The 23,854-nt window shown below is 31.6% G+C and overlaps 1 protein-coding gene and 1 long non-coding RNA gene across 5 annotated transcripts; both read left to right on the forward strand.

Annotated features, from left to right (window-relative positions):
- Positions 1-1,534: 1,534 nt before the first annotated feature.
- LOC127704810 (uncharacterized) lies at positions 1,535-5,389 on the forward strand. The gene is made up of 2 exons (XR_007983532.1): positions 1,535-1,607; positions 5,136-5,389. It is a non-coding gene; the product is annotated as an uncharacterized LOC127704810 (long non-coding RNA).
- A 3,589-nt stretch (positions 5,390-8,978) lies between these two features.
- On the forward strand, positions 8,979-22,620 carry LOC127705173 (uncharacterized). Of its 4 annotated transcripts, none has more exons than XM_052209421.1 (8): positions 8,979-9,199; positions 12,396-12,541; positions 13,461-13,511; positions 14,843-14,887; positions 16,130-16,180; positions 17,355-17,405; positions 19,459-19,500; positions 21,095-22,620. In XM_052209421.1, the coding sequence occupies exons 2-8, from the start codon at positions 12,418-12,420 to the stop codon at positions 21,223-21,225; spliced, it is 495 nt and encodes a 164-aa protein (XP_052065381.1). In that variant the 5' UTR covers positions 8,979-9,199; positions 12,396-12,417; the 3' UTR covers positions 21,226-22,620. The 4 variants fall into 4 exon arrangements, with proteins under 4 accessions (XP_052065381.1, XP_052065382.1, XP_052065379.1 ...); XM_052209422.1 differs by lacking the exon at positions 8,979-9,199 and adding an exon at positions 9,962-10,143 and having other exon boundaries at positions 16,136-16,180; XM_052209419.1 differs by lacking the exon at positions 8,979-9,199 and adding an exon at positions 9,964-10,143.
- The last annotated feature ends 1,234 nt before the right edge of the window (positions 22,621-23,854 follow it).

Below are 23,854 nucleotides of genomic sequence, written 5' to 3' on the forward strand. Positions count from 1 at the left end.
TTCCGTAAACCTATACCAAACGAATTGCATCTAAAATTTTCAATTACGGACACGTGTTGCAGGATCTTAATATTGACGACTTCAATAACTTCTAAACCTTCTGATTGCACCTGTACTAGTTCCCCATTCATATATAATTTGCTTGGCTACGTTTTTACTGGTTACCTCAACATTGTCAATAACACCTCTCTGGGAAATGTGCAAAATATCGTGAACCCAAATCCATCAACTGGAAACAAACTAAAAAAATCAAAATACTGATGAATTTAGTCGAGGATTATGTCAGGCAATATGTTAGACGGGAGAAAGGAGACGTAGATACTCTTTCCGAATGGAGTTAGGTTGTGAGGTCGTTGATACAAATCAGAATTAAGAAACTGAATGGGTCTATTAATACCCATGCTATATCAATATTGAAACACCCAAATGTTGCAAAACACTTATTCTACCTCCATGACAAATAGTTTGTTTTCCCTGCAGATAAAGCTCAAATCAACGTTTTTATGTGTAAATCACATTACACATGTTACATAAACTGCTTCATAAATGAATTAGGTATTGGCAATTCACTTGGAAACTCAACATACACCCCAACGATACTTACTAAAGAGAAAATCCTGGATAATCATAGGTCTGTTCCATGTTTCAACCAAAGATTAAGAACTGGATCTTCCATCACAGTATTGGTTGCATTAACCACATAAGTGTCCTGACAAACGTATTGCTATGTCTTCCAAGTGCCCCCTGTAACCTCTTTCTAAATTATTAACATAAATGTTATCAGCAATCAAAGAAGGGCTTCAAAGTTATTGTGAAACTACCTACCTAAATAGTATTCTAGAGTTGGCTTGAATCAGATGTGGATATTCAAAAATTCCAAAGATCTTTTAGAGTACATACAATCTACGACTCTTTCATCCTGCAATAGTATTGAAAATTTGACTTTTCTACACATTACATAAGTATTCCCCATTCCAAACTAAACTAAAAGACAAATTGAAAGAGTTTCCAAAAATGTACATGTGTTCATCAAAACTGGACGTCAAACTAAACATATAAATAAACCAAAATTAAAAACAAAACATATTAGACTAACAAAGACCAGAGGTTCCTGACTAGGGACAGGCGCAAAAATGCGGCGAGGTTAAACATGCTTTATGAAATCTCAACATTTCCCCCATACTTCTAGTCTATGTGGAATAAAAACACACGCTTTAAGCACAGGAACATTTAGATTTATACATTGAAAGAAGGATGCGAACTAATTTGGCACGGATTGTCCAGTGAAAAACTTAACACGCATATGTATTACACATTCACGAAAAAAAAGTGAAAAATCAAATTAAAAAAACACCCCAATAATGCCACAGTTGCACGGTAAGAATATGTAAAACGATATTCTTTAAGATTATGTAAGAATACGTAAAACGATATTTCTAAAGATTATGTATTTAATACCCACCTTGAACATGATAGATGAATGTGTATTATCACATTACCTGCAAATTGATATTTGGGGATTTTATATACGTCATGTTGACATGATAATCGATTTGTCTCTTATGAAATGAGAAAATGTGTATTTTAACAATTATGTATTTCAACAGGTAAGGAAGTTATTTTGGAAAATGCAAAAAAGTTCATGACTTTACGTAAATGTTTCCATTCATATGTTTTCGTGGACCATTGCCGAAGATAGAACAGAATATTCTCTATTGTAAATATTTACTTGTTGACCGCCTCCAAGATATAAAACATGCAAGTTATAATTGTTTATATATCTCATTTCTTTTCGAAAGCATTTCACACATAATTTCATATCAAATATATTTTTTTAGATAATAAGAAATAAATTCCATAAATTTTCCTTTTAATTATGTTTTGTTTATTTAAACAGAAAAAAGAAAGTATGCGTTTTTGCAAAGGTCATTAATGCATGCCATCGATTTAAGTAATTTGTTGATTTAGTGATCTTGCATCTTACAGGTATTTTTAAAACACCTATGTTACATTCACAAACACAAAGTTGCGAAGTAAGTTTAAAACGTAAGCACGGCATTGTATCTGTATTGTCATGATTAGAAGGTCTTCTTATAGCACATTTCAATGCCGTTACTATTATTTTCAAAATGAGCCTCTCTGCTTCCCGACTAATTCTATTGCATTTAAGTTTATACAAAGAGGTTGACTATAAAAATAGAAGAAGCTAGCATTTTCCTTTAACTTCAAGTTTTAATCGATAGACGAAAACAACTTTCTCTAACTGGAAGCTCACTACTAACATTTACGATAAAAGAGATGATTTTTATTTCAGTTTGTTAGTTATTCGTCTTAATATAATGACATTCCTTTGACCCATCTGAACTATCTGAACTTGTTCGAATCGCTCGTGTAGGTAGTTTGCATCCCATCTTTTATGGTAATATTCTATATAAAGTAAAAAAATATAATCATTGACCTCAGCGCTTACCAACACTTTAAACATATTTATTCACAAGGAATATAGTTTCGACACTGTTGTCAAGTCATAAAATATGGCAATGTTTGGAATTAATATTGATTCACTCATAGGGTCTTTGCATCGGAAATAAAAACATTTATTCTAAAACAATTTGTTGGCATGATACGGGTTATATTCTTGTATAATCGTGAGGCATGAAAGTAAACAACTAACGGGAGGGATTGTGGTTTCATATGATGTGTACATACTTTGTTGATCAAATTATTTGAAGTTTGGAGCTGGAATATCAGTAACTGCCTGTAGTTCTTTGTTAATATATGTTGATCATTGTCATTTATCTTAGAGCCGCCTGTTACCTAATTTAAGATCAGACTCGGACTTCTTTAAAACTGAATTTTACTGTGCATATTGCTGTTTGTTCATTTATGCCACATTGGTTAAAGGTTATAGGGATAGTGTTGAGATTTCACAAAAACATGTTTAACTCTCTGCATATTCGAGTCTGCCTAAAGTCAGGAAACTTTAGCTTTTATTAGTCCATTTTTCTTTTAAATTTTGATTCAACTGTTTGTGTCGGCGTCAATTTCGCTGAACTAGTAAATATTATTGTCTTGAAGCCAGTTGCAGCCCGCCGCATTAGTCAACTTCACAAATTGGATATCAAATAGCACCAATAAACAATGACAAAACACCGGGAATGTACATTATATAAAATAACATGATAACTAAAAGGAATATTGGTATACAGTTACTAAAATTCATAGTTAGTTTTAATTCAGAGTTCCCATATGTTTACTGTTATTTTCTGCTTTGATTCAGAGTGCCCACAATTTTATTCGGTTTTTTTTCCTGCTTTAAATCACAGTGCACGCATGTCCTCTATTTATTAAAAATATTGAACCGTCATCATATCATGCATATCTCAGACTAGTTTGTAAAACAAAAATTTTTGACCGCATCAACTTAAACTGATTGTACTTTATTAAGAAATTATATAGCCGTATCATCAATCAGTAAATCTGTTAGCTCAAGAATATGGCAGTATCTTCTGGGAATACTATACTGACGGACTATCAGTATATTATGTCGGACATCCCAGGTCTAATAAATCGGGGACGATGACACTGTCAAAATTGATAAATAATGCAACACCTTATATATCCGGGTACAGCACACCTTTCGTTCGAACATTCCGTTGAAGATATTTTCGTAAAGGCAATCATAATGATTAACGATGAAAACTCCACGTAATGCACAAAATGAGACTTCAACAATTTTGTTAATTTCCCATCTTATACAAATTGATTTCCAATTTGTTTGATAACCTGTTTGTGTGTCCTTCATATTAAAGAAATGTCATTTCTTTAATGATACCTGCATGTAAATATGTTGATCAACGAGTGCTAAATTTTATATCTAGTAATTATGGTACTCCGGTCACTTAAGGACATTGTTTATTTTATTTTCCTGTAGACTTAGCTTTGTTTTCTAATAACCGTGTATTGTCAAGCTTGGTTACTCATAATTGTTTCTCGGTCACTGCATGTACGAAGTTGTTACAAACTGAAGCAGCTGACCCCATTTGTTTACCTTCAAATTCTAATGGCGCCAAAACCACGTGAAACATTTGATCGTCCAGACCAATCAAATTGTTCTATTGTCAATTAAGTTATTTTTTAGTCTAAGGCAATTATATTATTTGTTTGTATGATATTGCTTTGAAATTGTTTGCAATGAATTGTGGGTTTATTTAATAGGAAACCTCATTATTTATGACATCAATGGAATTTTTTAAAGAATGTTTACTTACGGTCTTATCTCTTTATATTGAACCAAAAGCTATCACATAGTGCCCACTTTGTGAAGATCAAACTCACACTATTACATGTCTATTCTGGCATAAACTATCTACATATACATCATTCACCAAATATTTCCCCAATATTTAGTTCTCATTGTTGCAATTCTGGTATACAGAAATCAACAACTTCCAAAAATTCTTACTCTAATTTATTTTTGTTGTCTTCCTGATCCTGTCTACCTGGTCCTTTACTTAATCTATCTTACATGTATTTTTTTTTCTGATGTCATGAATAGCAAACTTTCTTAGACTTACCATTGGTACTTCTTCTTTAAGCTTCTGCGTCTTCTTAATAATAAATGTTAATAAAACAATACTCATAAAAAAAAGAACTTGGTGCAGAAATATCAAATACCGTTACCCATAACATCAACAGTAGGTACTTGATAGGGAAAGAATTTAATTAGAATATGTAACAGGATCAGATCTGTTGTGAATTCAAAAGAAAGGTGCATTAAAGAGCTGATGATAAGGGATATGTAAGTATGATAAAAACACACACTTAACTTGCTTTCTTAGTTTAAAGAAATAAATGATTTGAATTGAGAGCAAAAAATAGACAATACATGCATGTACTATTTATTTAGAAGTATATAGGTATACAAAAATTTTAAATGTTTCAAAACAAATATATAAAATTCTGAATATGAATAAAAGTATTCTATCAACAAATTAAGATAGTAAAATCTATCAAATTTAACAAATTTCGTGACTTTCTGCCATTATATGAACTATTTATTCAAAAATGAAATTTAGGTTAAACAAGGGAGATAACACCATAAAGATCAACATACTTATTCATTTCTATTACAGCCCTTGGATGGTGTAAACTTCCCCCAAAAAAACGTGAATGGTGTAATGGTGTATGGCATATGGTGCAATGGTAGAAGGTGTGTGGTGCTATGGTGTATGGTGGATGGAGAATGGTGTAATGGTGTAACGTGCGATCGGGAATGGTGTGAATGAATCGTGTACGGCATTTAAAACTATGCAAAATATTGATAAGAACTGATTTTTAATTTTATACATTAATTTACAATATTGTGAAATAAAAAAATAATTTTGTAGTCGCAAGCTTTCTTTGAAATTAAATTGCATTATGGTGTTATGTGTAAGGTGTATGGTGCAAAGGTGTGACGTGTATGGTGTAATGGCACAGGGTGTATGGTGTAATGGTGTATGGTGTACTGGTATGGTGTTAGTGGGAAGTTTACAACATCCAAGGACTTTACCTTGATATCACTCTAATGGGGTCAACTCAAATTGTTTTTTTTTAAATCAAATTCAAATAAACAAAAAGAGACAGGATGTGTATAAAACAGTGTTTTTTTTACAATTATATATACTAAAAAACATTAAACTGTTTTATCTAACCTACTCCATACTTCCTGAACAAAAATATGCCATGTACATGTGCACTGTCAAATTGTGTTCATAGTGTGTTTCCGAAAGATTTTCTTTCATTTTGGATGTTTTTTCGCGGGAAAATGGCTAAAAGACGTAAGGTGCTTGTCATTTTGAAGTTCTTAAAAATACGATTTGCTTGGCCTGTTTGGTCTGCCATTAAGTATGATGACGCGTAATGGAATGTAAACAAAGCAATAGAGGCCGGAAGAGGAGTTTTTCTGAAGTTCTGAAATGTTTTAAGGGATTCGAAAGTCAGGTTTGAAATGGCAATAAGAAAATCTGCATTTTTGTATAATACTTGCGAATAATAATGAAAACATATCTTTAGAAATATCATTTTATTTAAAAGTGTAGAAAAAATGTATTCTGCACTAATTTTATACGCTGGTATTAGCGTAGTGACGTCAATGCGGAGTTTCCACGTGTGATAAGTACAAAAACAAAGTCCGAACGAACCGACATTATGACCGATTATAGACAACGGCGGGATAGCGATTATTTTATTTAAACAAAAATATTAAATGAAAAAAAATTTTTTTTCATCTGTATACATACTGTCACTAAAGAGTATTGTATTTGTTCTACTTGAAAATAGAACAATACGATTGTCGATTCTTTAGTCAAGGGTCAGGTCCGATATGTAAAGTAGAGCTTCGGCAATCAGTCAAAACCAGACCTGTCCTTAGGTCTGGTCAGGAGCTTACCTTTTGTCAGAATTGGCCAAAATCATATATGTCTCCAGGTTTGGTCTGGAGCAGACCTGCGCTCATGATTGTTCAAAAACAGACTGTCCACATGTCGGGTCAAAAGCAGACCTGTCCACATATTTAGTATGGAGCATACTTGTAAATAAGTCTGCAGCAGTCCTAAAAATCAGACCTGATACCGGACTGCGTCTTCAGTCAACACACTTGTATCAGGTCAACAAAAATAAATGTATTTACTGATAGAAAAAGGCTTAAATTATATAATCATTGTCATTACTCTGAATCACTTAGGTTTTTATATTGAGTCAATTGTATATTTGTGTTAATACTTTGGATTACTTGTGATACAGTCCCATCTCTACAGCAAGTTAACTTGATAACTAGTCATTTTGACTAGTCTAAGTTATCTGCGACAGGTTTCAGGATTGCTCCGACCGGTCCTAGTATCAACATCAAGTTAACTTGAAAAGCAGATTTTAACATTTCAATTGAAACATATCTGATCTAAAGTTAACTTTTGGCTGGTTTGCTGAACACTTACCTCACTTGTGACTAGGACCGCTGTACATCGATTAAAACAATATTTCTTTTTTCTTGATAAACACAATACATACTTAAATAAAATAATGCATACAACTTTGTTGGAATAAAATTATCTCCGTGACCAGTCTTTTAACAAATCGAAAAACCGTTCGTTACACAGTAAACGTACTTTGTATATTTCAATATATATCAAATCAATTATTTTATGTAAAAGGTATAAGTTCTTAATCACTTCAAAATGTAGCTGATCTTATACATTAGTCACCTTCAAAAATTAGTTATCAGACAGCATCAATTAACAATGACAAAAACACAGGGAACGTATCTATACTACTAAAGGAAGAGACCGATTGCATTGAGCCGCAACTCCTCTGAAACCATACAAAGTCGGAAATATTTGTGACATGACGTATAAATGTAGTGTTTCGTACTTCCCTTCTAAATTTGTCTTTGAAACAATCGTTTTTCCACAGAAAACGCAAATTTTTGATAAAATATCCAAATTCGGAGACCGTTATTGATCCGTGTCCTATACGCTTTCGCGCATGCTAAGTCGACGTATCAAAGAATTTAACTTTATATATAACTAATATAGGACAGACAATAGTGTTGATTAAAATTTACACCATGCCAAAAATACTGAACTCCGAGGAAAATTCAAAACGGAAAGTCCCTAATCAAATGCAGTAGATTGTTATTTTACAAAAGATGATTAGTTTCTCGAAGCGATGTATTTTTTGTTGAGCATTCGTGATTTTATGAACAACGACATACATTAAATTACATGCACCTGACTTAGGATCGACATAGAATTATTAAAATTCAGCAAGCATGACATCATTTACTATTCATAATAAAGTAAAATTATCTTTTGCAAGTATTTTATTGTTGTTCTATTTTAATGAATATTGCTCATTAAATGATTTTTACATTGTAAAATGAACGTCTTTCATATATTGATGACAATGTCTTTTTCAATCAATCGTTGCTTATTTTTGTAAATTTAAGGCATCTGAAAATTTTCAATTACATCCACGATGTTTCACTTAGAGGAAGTAAAAATAAATGGAGAGTACAAGAATGTATCGAGACAGTTCAGTCGAGATGCGAAGGGAATGTTCAATATTAATAACGACATACCACAATTAAGTATGCATTGCTCAGTTGTTAAAAAATCGACAAAGTGTAAAGTGTAGATAGGCAGACGTTGAAAATACAACCATATCTTCTATGATTGTTTTGAATTACCTTATTACCATTTTTAAAGGTAAATACTCTATTTAGTAAGAATATTTATTTTATATTGTGACGTAATTTAGTACATGCGTACCAGGATATGTGATATTATGTGACAAGTAGCAGACCTGCAACAACAAACTAAAAAAAAAATAAAACGTTGTATTGGGCTTAACAAAATAAATCAGATGGAAGCACAAAAAAAGTACATATTCAAAGTACTGACAGTTTTTAATTAACGCTTCCTGACTTGAGCTCCAAATAAAATGTTTACTTTTCTTCTATGTATTCACCTTTAACATGGTTGACAAAACCCCAACTAATGGACTACAAAGTTTGACAATGTTTTATAATTCTATTTAATTGTTAAAGTAGATTGTTATTTTACAAACAAAATGATTAGTTTCTTTTAGTGATGTAATTTTTGTTGAACATTCGTGTTTTATGAACAACGACATTCATTAAATTATTGGCTGCTGACTTGGGGGGACAGACACAGAATTATTAAGGTTCACTGAGTATAACATCATTTACTATTTATTATAAAGTAAAATTATTTTTTGCAAGTCTTTACATTTCGTGTCATGTTGATGAATATTGCCCATTTAATAATCTTTATATATATTATTCTACAGTAAACATTGTAAAATGAACACCATTCATATATTGATGTCAATTTCGTTTTCCATCAATCGTTGCTTATTTTTGTAATTTTAAGTCATCTGAAGGTCAACATTTTCAATTACATCCACGACATTTTACTTAAAGGAAGTAAACAGATAAGGAAAGTACAAGAATGTATCGTTTTAGTTCAGTCGACACGCGAAAGGAATTTTCAAATTGTTAATGTTATACAACAATTAAGTACGCATAGCTCAGTTGTTAGCAAAATCGACAAGGTGTAAAGTGTAGACAGGTAGACATTGAAAATACAACCATATATTCTATGATTGTTTTGAATTAATTTATTACCATTTTTTAAAGGTAAATACTGTTTTTAGTATGAATATTTATTTTATATTGTGTCGTCATTTAGTACATGTGTACCAGGATATGTGTCATAATGTTACAGGTAGCAGACCTTTAACAAAACACTGTAAAAAAAATAAAACGTTGTATTGGGCTTAACAAAATAAATCAAATGGAAGCAAAAACAAAAGTTCCAATTCAAAGTACTGACAGTTCTTACTTTACGCTTCCTGACTTGAGCTCCGCTCACATAAAATGTTCACTTTCTTCTATGTTGACACTTCTAACATGGTTGACAAAACCTCAAATAATTCACCACAGTGTTGGACAATGCTTAATAATTGTTTCTAATTGTTAGAGTATATTGTTATTTTACAAAAGATTAGTTTCTCGAAGTGATATATTTTTTGTTGAGCGTTCATGATTTTATGAACAGCGACATTCATTAAATTACAGGCTGCTGACTTGGGACAGACATATAATTATTTAAATTCACTAGGCATGACATCATTTACTTTTCATTATAAAGTAAAATTATCTTTTGCAAGTATTTAAATGTCGTGTAATTTTAATGTGATTATTGCTCATTTAATATTTTTTTATATATATTATACTACAGTGAACATTGTAAAATGAACGCCGTTCATATATTGATGTCAATGTCTTTTTTATATTGTTCTATCAATCGTTTCTTATTTTTGTAATTCATTATATGTTCAACATGTTCAATTACATCCCATATATTTTACTTAAAGAAAGTAGGATTAGGAAAGTACAAAAAAGTATCGTAACAGTTATTTGACACGCGAAGGGAATTTTCAAATTGTTCACGTCATACAACAACTAAGTGCACATTATTCAATTGTTCAAAAATCGACGGAGTGTATAGTGTAGATAGGTACACGTTGAAAATCCATCACGAAGTTCTATTAAAATAAGCTAATTGCCATTTTTAAAAGGTAAAGACTCTGTTTAGTGTGAATATTTTTTATATTGTGTCATAATTTAGTACATGTGTACCAGGATATCTGACATGAATCAGGTAAAACTATTTTGTTCACTAATAATCATATGTCAAAAAGTGTTTTATAAATGAAATATCTTAGACATAAAATGAATATACAATAATGTAGATGTTGTAATTAGATACATGGGTATACTAAAACAACCTTTAACAGTATTTCGTATACATAAAGACATTTAAAAACGTGTCGTTTGTTTTGTGATAATATAACAATATTAAAAACAAAAATAAATCGTTTTATTTGTTTATGGTTGAAACCTATAAATTCTGTTTTATTGGGATAATAGTACCCTTTACAGAATGTTCACCAATTTATAACATCAACCTACATGTATACACACATTACTCTTATAGACTTGCAACACACATTAAAATACAATATATATATATATATATATACAAGTCTAAATTGAAAACAACGTTCAAATCTATGATTGCGTTGGATAAAAACCGCAATTTTTATACGTTTGCATGCAAAACAAATTTCTTGTTAGAGGGGTCTAAATACAGCACAAACAACACTTTCCAAAAGACCAAAAAAAAGTGAAAAAGTATATTTTAACAAAACGCATGTGACTAACAGGTCGAACAACAAATGTTCTTAAACCCTGCTGACTGCCATTGGCGATTGCCAAATATATATATATATATAAACAAGTCTAAATTGAAAACAACGTTCAAACCTATGATTGCGTTGGATAAAAACCGCAATGTTTATGCGTGTGCATGCAAAACAAATTTCTTGTTAGAGGGGTCTAAATACAGCACAAACAACATTTTCCAAAAGACCAAAGAAGTGAAAAAGTATATTTTAACAAAATGATTTGACTAACAGGTCGAACAACAAATGTTCTTAAACTCTGCTGACTGCCATTGGCGATTGCCAAATAAACGGATCAAAAGGTGTAATAAATGGATCTTAATTATAAATTAAATATCAAAGTGAAAACAATAAACTTGCGGCAAAGATGGTATACCGCAAACTAAGGTGCAAAGATTTTTGTACACCATATCCGGATTTCGACAATTAATGTCTCTTCAGTGATGTTAGGAATCGAAACGGTATTTGGAAGGCCATATAATTTACCTCAATTTAGGATAGACTCTTGAATTTTGAGGAGTCAAAATAGGATGAACGGATCATATAAACCCGAAGGCAAATATAATACAAGCCCAAATGAAAAAATATAAACAAGTCTAAATTAAAAACAACGTTCAAACCTATGATTGCGTTGGATAAAAACCGCAATTTGTATACGTGTGCATGCAAAACAAATTTCTTGTTAGAGGGGTCTAAATACAGCACAAACAACAGTTTCCAAAACACCAAAAAAGTGAAAAAGTATATTTTAACAAAACGCATTTGACTAGCAGGTCGAACAACTGATATATATATATATCATATACCTAGAGAAAATAATGGTATAATTGTACACCTTGATAAAATCAATTTGTTCTTATATTTATTCATTAAATCTAAGAATTGTCATAGCTTTGTGATATGACTTTCGTTATCGACTGCTTCAGTTTAAATCAACTGTTTCTAGTTTATATCAACCGAAGCCGGTTATTATCGCGTGACTATCGGTACATTATCACGAGGCATATCGACGTCAACCAACAAATTCCAGAAAATACACCCCATTGGTACAATTTAAACTTAACTTAGAAGAATTAAAAACAAATAATATGAAACAGGAAAATATATTATCAAAATGCAAAACAAATAAATGGATTTTTCAAAGTTTTAAAAACAGTTCTTCAGCATGTCTTCTGCTGAATTATATGATAACAAAAAAATAACATGTAATTATTTATATCAGACCCCTTATCTGCTCATGGTCAAAGTCTTCCTGCGAACTTGTCGGCTCTCGGGTTGATATCGTTAACTAGGGTTGATAAGGGGTCTAATATGAAAATGCCATGATATAATCTTTATACAATTTAGTGTTTTCTTTGCAGACCTTTCTATATGTAGTATCTTTTTTATATTAAGAATTTTGTTTGTGTGCCCTTATTTGTTAGTAAGACAGTACACACAATATGTAATGCAGTTGATGTACGATGCAAATATACAAATAAACATTATTTGTATAAAATTAAAATTGAAATATAATGAACAAAACAACCGACTTAGAGATTGTAGTCTACAAAATGTGTGTATATGCTTTTTTAATTGTTTTCTAGAAAACTGTCATAAAGATCAACCATGAGTAACCTGACACACAGCATTACATATGTAGTATTGATTCCTGTACTGACGTTTGCATTTTTACTCTTTATCACAATTAAACTTTTGGTATACAGAAGTAGATTCTGCTGCAAGTGTAAAGGTTTGTTTCTCGTTGTTATTTTACAAAGCATTTAAAGGTATTTTCACCGAAGTTTACTTATTAGTGGATTTGTTTTTTTTTTTATGTGTAGTGTATTTAGACTGCTTTTTGACTTACACATTAAAAAAAAAAAACATCGTTGTCAGGGTTATGTTTGTTTTTCCTGACTATTTCTGCTTTTCATTTCGTCTTTTTATCAACTACTTTCGCTGAATCACCGAAGCATTTAAGTTCGAATTTCATGTCTCGATAAAAAAGGTAAAAAATGCAACAGGGACAGTAAAAACATACATCGAAAATAACCTGACAACGCAAGTGTACAAAAAAAAAAGACAAACAACAGTACCAAATCTAATAAAAAAACTAACGACTGAGCAACACAAACCCCACCATAAACCAGGAGTGATCTCATGAGAAGTGCTATTGATGGCTAGGCAGACCCTGTCCAACATGTACCACCCGTCGTGATGCTTATGTAAGCACAAAACGGATGACGAGTATAATTTGATTATTCACATTCGGGAAACTGTGGTTACCACAATTTGGACATATCTGCTGTTTTCTATGAAACATAATTTCCATAACAGTCAATTTGCTCGTTACGGCGATAGTAAGATTTGTAGATGCATGATGTCAATTTTTCAATTTGGAACACTTGATTGTATCGCTTCTCGTAAACAGTTACCCTTTATCAAGAAATGTATGATAGGTTATACAAAATGATATAAAGGGTCGAAAGAAAGCTATATATCCAATATGCAGGCTGTACTGCAATGTTGCTTCATAGAAATGGAAAATTCACAATGTCGAAAATTTTTAATTGAAACCGACCCTTATTTCATTTTTGTATATGTTAGTCGAAAATAAAGGCCGACTTAACTGTAGCCTTATTTTATTATTAATATTGTGTCATTATAAGATGCAGAACTCAGGAATACACAAAGAACACAGATTTCAAAAGTTTTCTCGGGTAAGATCCTTTGAACTGACATCTTTATTTGCAAATACAATTTGCCCGGATCCATAAGAAAATAGCCGGAAAGTGTATATAATAAAATCATTCAAGACAATGAAACAGAACAAAAAAACAAGAAAAACTTAGTTCCAAGAAAATGCATATTTTAATTTGTTTTCATTGTTGAAAAACACACAGAGTGGTGTCAGGATTGATCTTATGAAATATTGACATAAGAGCACCTCTGATACCCCAATATCTGTATTTAAAGAAATGCAACCTGCATCAATTATTCAAAACATGTACTTTCCATGAACAATACGGAGAATGATATGCATTGTATAATAAGAGTTAATCCGTCAAATGAGTTAACGTTCATTCCCCATGTGTCATCATCGAATGGGGGTTTTCAACGAAACTTACTTATAAGTGGATTTGTTTTTTATGTGTAGCGTTTTAAGACTGCTTTTTGATTTACAATCTTTTTTTTATCGTTGTCATGGTAATGTATGTTTTTCCTGACTATTCCTGGTTTTGATTATGTCCTTTTAATCTACCCCTTTAACTGAATTACCGAAGTATTAAAGTTCATATGGTCAGATCTTTATACTTTCGAAAAGAGAGGTGAGAGATACAACAGGGACATTCAAACACATAAGTCGAAAGTATACTGACAACGCAAGAACACACAAGAAAACATAAACAAACAATAGTACTTAAACTCAACTGAAAAAAACCTAACGAATGAGCAGCACAAACCCCACCGAAAACATGGAGTGATCTCATAAAAAGTGCTAAGGATGGCTAAGCAGACCTTTAACATCATGTGCCACCCGTCGTGTTGTTTATCATGTTTATGTAATCACAACACCGGTCACTAGTATATTTTTTTTAAATGGGAAACTAGGGTTACCACAATTAGGACATATCTGCTGTTATCTGTGAAACATAATTTCCATAACAGTCAATTAACTCGTGATAGCGTAAGTAAGATTTGTAGATGCATAAAGTCAATTTCACTACTTGGACCTCTTGATTTTATAGCTTCTTGTTAGCAGCAATCCCCTACCAGGAAATTCATGAAAGGTAACACAAGCCCTGGTATAAAGGGTCAAATATGAGAGCTATATATCCCGTATGCAGGCTGTACTCCAATGTTGCTGCATAGAAATTGAAAATTCACAATGCGAAAGATTAAATCATCTCTTCTGTCATAAGATTTTATTTTAAACCGACCCTCATTGTCTATTTTAGTTGTGAGTCGGCATAAAAGGCCGATTTCACTGGTGGCGTATATTATTTATTATTTAATGTCATTATTAATATTTTGTCATTATTAAATGCAGAATACAGGAACACGCAAAGTAGACAGATTTCAACAGCTTTCGCGGGTAAGATGCTTTGCACTGATATCTATATTTGTAAATACAATTCGCCCGAAACTATAAGAAAATGTCCGGAAAGTGTATATTAATCAATCAATCAAGACAACAAAGCAGAACAAATAAATACACTAAGTTCATAGAAAATGCATATGTTAATTTGTTTTATTTTCGAATAACATACCGAGCGGTGTCATGATTGATATTGACATCAGAGCACTCCTGATACCTAAATGTCTTTTAGAGAAATGCAACTTGAATCAATTATTCAAAAACATGAACTTACCATGAACAATACATCGAATTCCACAGTACAATAAGAGTTAATCCCGTCAAAATAGTTCCTTCCATATTGTGTTATCATCTAATGGGGGTTTTCAACGAACTTAACTTATTAGTAGATTTGTTTTTCATATGTAGCGTTTTAAGACTGCTTTTTGAATTACAATCTTTCGTTCATTGTTGTCAGGGTAATTCATGTTTTTCATTACTATTCCGGGTTTTGAAGTATTATAGATCATATGTTCAAATCTTCATGTTGCTAAAAAGAGGTGAAAGATACAACAGGGACATTCAAATACATAAGTCGAAAAAAAACTGACAACGTTAGGACGCAAAACTAAACATAGACAAACAACAGTACTAGATCTCAACAACAAAAAACCTAACGACTGAGCAGGACAAACCTCATAGAAACATGAAGTGATCTCATAAGAAATGCTATGGGTGACTTATCAAATCCTGTTCAACATGTGCTACCCGTCGTGCTGTTTATGTAAGCACAACACCGGTGACAAGTATAATTTAGTTTCTCACATTCGGGAAACTTTGACTACCACATTTGGAACATAAATGCTGTTATTTATGAAATATAATTTCCCTGACAGTCAATTACCTGGTGATGGCGTTAGTAACATTTGTAGATGCATGATGTCAATTCTTCTACTTCAAATTCAAACTCTTGATTGTATATCTTCATGTGAGCAGCAACCCTCTATTAAGAAATTCATAATAGGTTATATAAGCATTTAGTATATGGTCAAATGGGAGCTATATATCCCGTATGCAGACTGTACTGCAATGTAGCTGCATATAAATGGAAAATTCATAATTTGGAAGATGAAATATTTTATTTAAACAGACGCTCATTGTCTATTTTTAGTTATTAGTCGTGATATACGACAGATAGTCTAACTATAGCTGTATATTACTTATTATTCAATATTATAATTATTATTGTGTCATTATAAGTTACAGAACACAGGAACACGCAAAGAACAGATATTTCAACGGTTTTGTCGGGTAAGATACTTTGCACTGATATCTATATGTATGTATACAATTTGCCCAGGAACTATAAGAATATGGCTGGAAAGTGTATATCGTACAATCAGTCAATACAATGAAGCAGAACAAATAGATACAATAAGTTCATAAAAAATGAATATATTCGAAAGGTTGCTATTATTGTCGAATAACACACCAATCGGTGTCAGGACTAATCTTATGAAATATTGACATAAGAGCCTTCCTGATACCCAATTTTCTGTATTTAAAGAAATGCAACTTGAATAAATTATTCAAAAACATGTGCTTTTAAAGGACGATACAGCGAATGCCATTGTAAACTAAGAGTTAATTCGTCAAATGATTTCGTTCCCTATTGCGTCATCATCGAATTGGGGATTTTACCGAACTTATAAGTACATTTTTTTATGTGTAGTGATTTTTGACTTACAATCTTCTTTTTTTATCGTTGTCAGGGTTATGTATATTTTTCCTGACTATTCCTTGTTTTGATAACGTCCATTTTATCTACCCCTTTTACTGAATTACCGAAGTATCAAAGTTCAAATGTTCAAATATTCATGTTTCGAAAAAAGTGGTAAAAAATACAATAGGGACATTCAAAAACATAAGTAGAAAATATACTGACAACGCGAGAACAGACTGAGCAATACAAACCCCACCGAAAACATGAATTGATTTCATAAGTAATGCTACGGATTGTTAAGCACACCCTGTCAAACATGTGCCTTTGTCGTGTTGTTTATGTTAGCACAACACCGGTGGCAAGTATAATTTGTTTATTCACATTTGGGAAATTGTGGTTACCACAATTGGGACATATCTGCTGTTACATGTGTTATCTGTGAAACATAATTTCCATAACAGTCAATTAACTCGTAATGTCGTTAGTAAGATTTGTAGGTACATGGTGTTAATTTCACTACTTGGAACTCTCTATCAAGAAATTCATGATAGGTAATACTATACCTGATATATTGGGTCAAATGGGAGCTATATATCTTGTATGCAGATTGTACTGCAATGTTGCTGCATAGAAATGGAAAATTCACAATTGGGAAGATGAAATCATTGTTTTGAGATGTTAGTCGGAATATAAGGCCGATTTAACTGTAGCCATATATTATTTATTATTTAATATCAATATTAATATTGTGTCATTTTTTAGATGCAGAACACAGGGTTACTCAAAGTAGACAGATTTTAACAACTTTCTCGGGTAAGATCCTTTGCACTGATATTCATATTTGTAAATACAATTTGCCCGGAACTATAAGAAAATAGCCGGAAAGTGTATAGGTTCCGGACCTTATGAGTATTTGGACCATACGTGTATGGTCCGACCGTACGTGTATGGTCCGACCGTACGCGTATGGTCGGACCATATGAGTATATACTCGTTTGGTCATTAACGGGCCGGATCATATTAGTATTTGGACCAAATAGGTATTATGCATTAGAAACGTTTCAATAATACAATAAACTTTATCTTACATGTCTTAAAGAAAACATCCATTGATGAAAAGCGTGCAGTGATACCGTGGTCTTGGCATATTCCAAGACATTTCATTAAGAAATTTTGAAAACATCTTTCCAAGTCGACATATTGCCATTCACTCGGAACAAATCGGTAATGACCATAGGTATAAAATGTTTTTACTATAGTTGTGACTAGTGAGTAAAATTAAATGCGGGAAACCGCTTATTTATAATTGGTTATTCTTTTTATCATTATGATATAATAAAATGACCTTTGATATCGTTTTTGTAATGCCGTGACAACTAAAAGGGTCATACCTAATGAAGAGTTTAATTAAAGGTTAATTGTAAACTTGTTAATTATCCCGACCATACGCGTACGGTTGGACCATACGCGTACGGTCGGACCACACGCGTACGGTCGGACCATACGCGTATGGTCGGACCGTATGAGTATATACCAATACAGGCATGACCATACGCGTATGGTCCAAATACTCATATAGTATGGACAATATGTAGTACAATCAAGACACTGAAGCAGAACAGAAAATAGAAAATACATATTTTAAGTTTTTATTGTCGAATAACACACTGAACGGTGTCAGATATGAACGCACTCCTGATACCCCATTGTGTGTTATACAACAAGGAAAACGTAAACAATATAGTAATTTTAAATCGACAAAATAATTTTTTTTTCTACAAATGAAATTGTATGCCATTTACATTGTAGCAGGCAATTTCTCAATTTGTAACATGCACTTCTTCCATCCGTTACATGAATTTCTACATTTCTTGATGTGTGAAATGTAACTTCTTAATTTGTAAATACAATTTCTTAATTTGTTTACGTATTTTCTTCATTCGTTACATGAATTTCTATACTTCTTAATTTGTGAAATGTACGATGGAAAAATTACATGTTACAAATTAAGAAATTACATTTTACTTATTAAGAAATTGCATGTTACAAATTATGAAATTGCATTTCACAAATTAAGAATTGTATAATTATGGCGGATATTCCCTTCCATAATTTACGGATTAAATTGCAGTTTTTTAAACTTTGTGTTTAAACAATGACAAACAGCTAAATTAGAAGGTAAAATAAAACTCAATATTCTGAACATAAATGCCAATAATATTTAGTAAAATTTTCACTCTTTCATTTATCAATACTATTTTGATTCAAACATTTGAGAATCAAAACATCAAGCCCACTCCAACCCCGCTATTAAGTCATGAGGTTGTCCTGCTTAGAACAATACGAATATTTGGTAATTTTATAAAGTAAAATGGATATGAAAAGAGGTCATAGTAAAATTTCCAATACAATGTGAATCAATAAGATTTGATACTTTTATTTTTTTAACAATCCTCCACACGAATGTTATGAACTTTCACGTTATTTGTGTCAAGTTAAACTGTGCGTTTCTGCTACAAGTATTTCTATCTAATAAATAGATAAAAGAAATGTTTTTGCCGTCGGCTTTTAAAGAATGTTATGGATGGAAAATTGTACAGAAATTTGCAACTACACACACGATTACAATCAAGCAAATTGAATATAAAAAAGAGAACTTCAATTCAACCGTGTTAAATAATAATCTTCCAGAGGGCACGCTGTTAACATTTTGTTTAAATTCAGGTAGATAACAAAATGAACAAGAATTAATCCTTGGTGAATTTTTTAAATAACATCGATATTTAAGTTAAATATTCATATTTGATTTGTTTCCGAAATTAGTAATCCACAAAACGTTTTTCATATGTAATATTGTTCCTTATAGATGTAAAACGTTTGAATAGAGGTACTCCAGTAACTGTCCCAGGTAAGAGTTATTGTACTTATATGTCTAATTTAAAGCCGTACGGTAGATGATAATTGCATATAACCACTTTGCGGAGAGTTATCTCATTGGCAATCATACCTCATCTACATATTTGTATGCTGAATTTAATATATATGGAAAATATTGGGTAAGTACAATCAAGACAATAAAACAACCCCAATACAAACAAGTAATAAAAGGGTACGACAATGAATCAAATACACTGCCAGGCCAATTTCATTTATCAAATGTCAAATATATATAGGTATATATTATGACTAGTTTGTTGTATGTCTTTAATATAAAAAAAGAGTAATACCAAGAATAACGAACTCAAAGGTAAAATTTCTAAAGAGAGAAATCCTTACAAACTTACAAAACAAACTCACGGAACGAATTAAAAATACCCGACATGTTTCCTAATTACGTTCATACATATTTAGATCAAGGTTGTGGGAAAATATGATTTCATAGCTAGCTACACCTCCCACATAAATGACAGATTTTATAGCTCCGTTAAATTGACAAAATTATGTGAACCATCCAAACAGAAATAAAAAAACAGTTATTTATTGAAAAATACATAAATATATTCTAATGATATCACCTACATTTTTTTTTTATGATTGGCATCCCAGCGTGTTGTTGTTGTAGGCGACTATAGATGTCAACTATAAGCATGTTCTTTATTTGCCTAAAAAAGAGTTGTTCTCTTTTGAATTACTTGACATTTTATCGCCTGCTTATTTATAGTATGCGATCACTATAAGGACAAGTAATGGGCAACATAGAATTTTATTTTGTTTGACCAATGTATTGAACAACACCACTCACATTTTCAAAATGTATCACTACTAAAAGAAACTAAATGAACTTATTCAGAACGTAACAAAATATGAAAATACAAAATGCAATACAATGATATTAAACATCACTTATTAAATTAAATTAATTTCATATTAAAGATAACATAATAATTCTCTATCACTTCACATATTTACAATTAGTACTTAAAATATGTTCATCCATAAAATACACAACATTTATTGTGTGTCAAGTATATATAATCTTTTATGCATTTCACAAAACTGTAAAGAGCTATAATGATAATTGTTGTTGTCATATAATACAAGTTAAACCATGAAAACTATAATCACAATGCATCCTTTGATAGAGGGCTAATATATATTTTAAGTATATTATGTTTCTGTATCTACCTTTAAACAATTCTAAAATACTTTGCATTCTGTAATAAGGTATTATCTACTTAACGTTGCTCAAAACATGTTATATGAATTTAACTCTATGTTTGTTACAGATAATTATGGCGCTATAAGACTAGGCAATGTACTCACTATAACGTTGTTTATAAAGACACGTTCCATGCAGTAATGTCTATGTTTATTACAGATAATTATGGCGCTATAATACTTGGCAGTGTACAGGATATAAAGTTGTTAATACAGTCACTTTATATGCAGTAACGTCTTTGTTTATTACAGATAAATATGGCGCAATAATACCTGACATAGTACACACTATAAAATTGTTTATACATACATGTTATAAGTAACAATGTCTATGTTTATTACAGCTGATTTTAAACATTTAGGCGTTCCAATAAAAAAAGCTGCTAATTTGAAAGATGCTGTTGATGACAAGCCAGTAGCGTGGACACCACCACCACCGCCTCCACCACCGGATCCACCAAATCCTCATTCATAATATTGTGAATAACTGATAAGAGACTTATTTGCAAAATACCTACCATAACGGTATCTTTTTTACCAATCGAGAAATGTTGTTATTCCATATTGATAGAACTTTAGTAGGTCTTTCTATATGAATGGGATTTTGAATAAATAAGCATATTCACCTGCTGAAAAAGTATATTCACCGCGCAAAACGTCGCGTGCTTTTACGTGTATAATAACGATACAATGTTTGACGTTTAGTTGGTTTTGGTAAATAACTGTTATTTTATACATATTTTTCTCGCTCGGAACATGGAATAAAACAATTACTGTCTTTTGTTTCGGTAAATATGTGGTTTAATTGACTTTTGAAAAACCTAGTGACATTCACTTCGGCCGTTGGCCTCAGTGAATATCAGTTTTTTCAAAAGTCAATAAAATCACACATTTACCTCATCAAGAGACAGTAATTGTATAATATCTTATGTTCATAATATTATGGGTTACCTGTTTGATTTTTATTTTAAACATTTCAATCTACTGCATGAAGTAAGATTGCCTAAGTGCCTATCAAAAAGGGAAGACACCGCGTTTTACTCATCCATTTGAACATGGTGAAATACTATCTTTACCTCAAATTTGAAGTATAATGAATAACATTGTGTCTATTTTAACAAATATAGTATACGGTAATGTTGCTCGTTCACCTTTGTGTAATATGCATTGTTTACATTTTTGAAAATTGCTCCCTTTACAAACCGACCAACAATTAAGTATTGTGCATTGGCATTCATTTTTTTTTTTATATTGATACTTATATATGTGAAACAGGCATAATTTTCAAATTACTTGAAATGCCAAATAATTAGCTAATTTACAAAACATTCATGATCTTCATATCTTACTGTATAGAATGCTTATGTTTTTGCACTGTACTGAAATGTGTAAGTACTGGAATTTTAGTTTGTATACATAATGTATATAAACTTACCATAGTTAATTTAAATATTGTATTTGTGCTAGATCCGCGATTTGTCTACAAAAGACTCATCAGTGACGCTCGGTAAAAAAAAATGTGAAAAAGGCCAAATAAAGTACGCAGTTGAAGAGCATAAGGACCACATACAGCTAAGGTAATCAGGTCATGAGGAAAAAAAGCCTTAGTTTTTCAAAAATATAATTTGTTAATTTATGATAATGACCATATCAATGATAATTCAGGTCTACACATGTGTGTGTTTATGTATGAAGAGAGTCTATAACATCACAAATTAGCTTTGACTGTTCCACTAATTTTTTGACAAAAAGACTCATACTTTATTTTGCTATATGTCATATGCAATACATTGTATAACATGATTTAAACGACCTTTGTTAATGTTTGAAAAAAAAAACTGTCTGTAGATAACAAAGTGAAGATAGTGTATGCTTTGTAGTTTTTTTTTACTGTATTTCGATTATTTAGACATCATGCGAACCGAATCCACACTGTCCTTGCGATGCTCATTACGACATTTCAGCACAATCATATATTTGATTTCAAGAGAATTTTTCAGTGACATTTGTAGAGAAAATGGAGTCTAGAAAGTATCTACAATTTGAATTATTTTAAAATTTGCTTTAGGCAAAAATGCTAGAATTTTCAAAACTTATGTGTGTATAACTCTTTTGCTTGCTTCATTAAACCAAAATCATAAATCATCTTCAATGTGACAATGGAGTTGAAAAGACTAACACACCAAGATAGAAAGTTCTTTTGAGATCACCTACAGTTTTTTGGTAGGGTTCGTGTTGCTTAGTCTTTAGTATTTTATGTTGTGTCGTGTGTACTGTTATTTGTCTGTTTGTCATTCTCTTTTTTAGCCATGGCGTTGCCAGTTTGTATTCGAACCATGAGTTTGATTGCCCCTCTGGTATCTTTCGCCCCTCTTTGATACAAATATATAAGTTTTGTCGTAGCGGTAAGATCTGATTGCCTGAGAGAACAACCGACCTTTGGTAGGAAAATGACAATCCTATATATAAAAAAAAGAAGATGTGGTATGAATGTCAATGAGACAACATTCCACAAGAGGCCAATGACACAGAATTTAACAAGTATAGGTCACCGTACGGCCTTCAACAATGAGCAAATCCTAGTCAATTAAGATTAAAATCGAGCGCAACTGCTACATCCGGGATTCAAACTCTCAACTGCCGTGCTAAAATCTAGCGATACAGTATCTGGACTTCTTAGATCACTTGACCTCTGAAGACCCTGTGGCAGAAGAATAGAATTGACGCCTACAAAACAGACATTTGAAATTAAAGGTTATTTAAAACGTCTGGTATTAAATAAGTCCTGTGTTTGAAAAACAATGAATATATCAATATATTAAAGCGTATTTGAACTGGGATCATTTTGATTATCAACTATTATTATTCATGGAGCACATAAGGGTCTGAAAGGTTAAAATTTGTATACTTAATTAGTGATGTAGAGCCCGTTTCGTTTTTACATTTCAGTACCATGTATAAAAAATTATGTTGTCAAAGGCACAGCATTACATCTTCCAGATACTGCAAAAAAATAAATCTAAAAGAACAGGCAAAATGCATTTGGAAATAAACGCAAAGAAAGAAGGAATAGAAGAAAAAAAAAGAACAATAAACACTTATAC

Source organism: Mytilus californianus, unplaced genomic scaffold (assembly GCF_021869535.1).
Source record: "Mytilus californianus isolate M0D057914Y unplaced genomic scaffold, xbMytCali1.0.p SCAF_6, whole genome shotgun sequence".
NCBI classification, from domain to species: Eukaryota; Metazoa; Mollusca; class Bivalvia; order Mytilida; family Mytilidae; genus Mytilus; species Mytilus californianus.

What these genes read in the sequence shown, in the direction of transcription:
- LOC127705173 (XM_052209421.1), top strand. Translation starts at nt 12,418, where the DNA reads ATGAGTAACCTGACACACAGCATTACATATGTAGTATTGATTCCTGTA. An exon ending in ATTCTGCTGCAAGTGTAAAG is followed by an intron (nt 12,542 to 13,460) that starts GTTTGTTTCTCG and finishes TGTCATTATAAG; the next exon opens with ATGCAGAACTCAGGAATACA. An exon ending in GATTTTAACAACTTTCTCGG is followed by an intron (nt 17,406 to 19,458) that starts GTAAGATCCTTT and finishes TGTTCCTTATAG; the next exon opens with ATGTAAAACGTTTGAATAGA.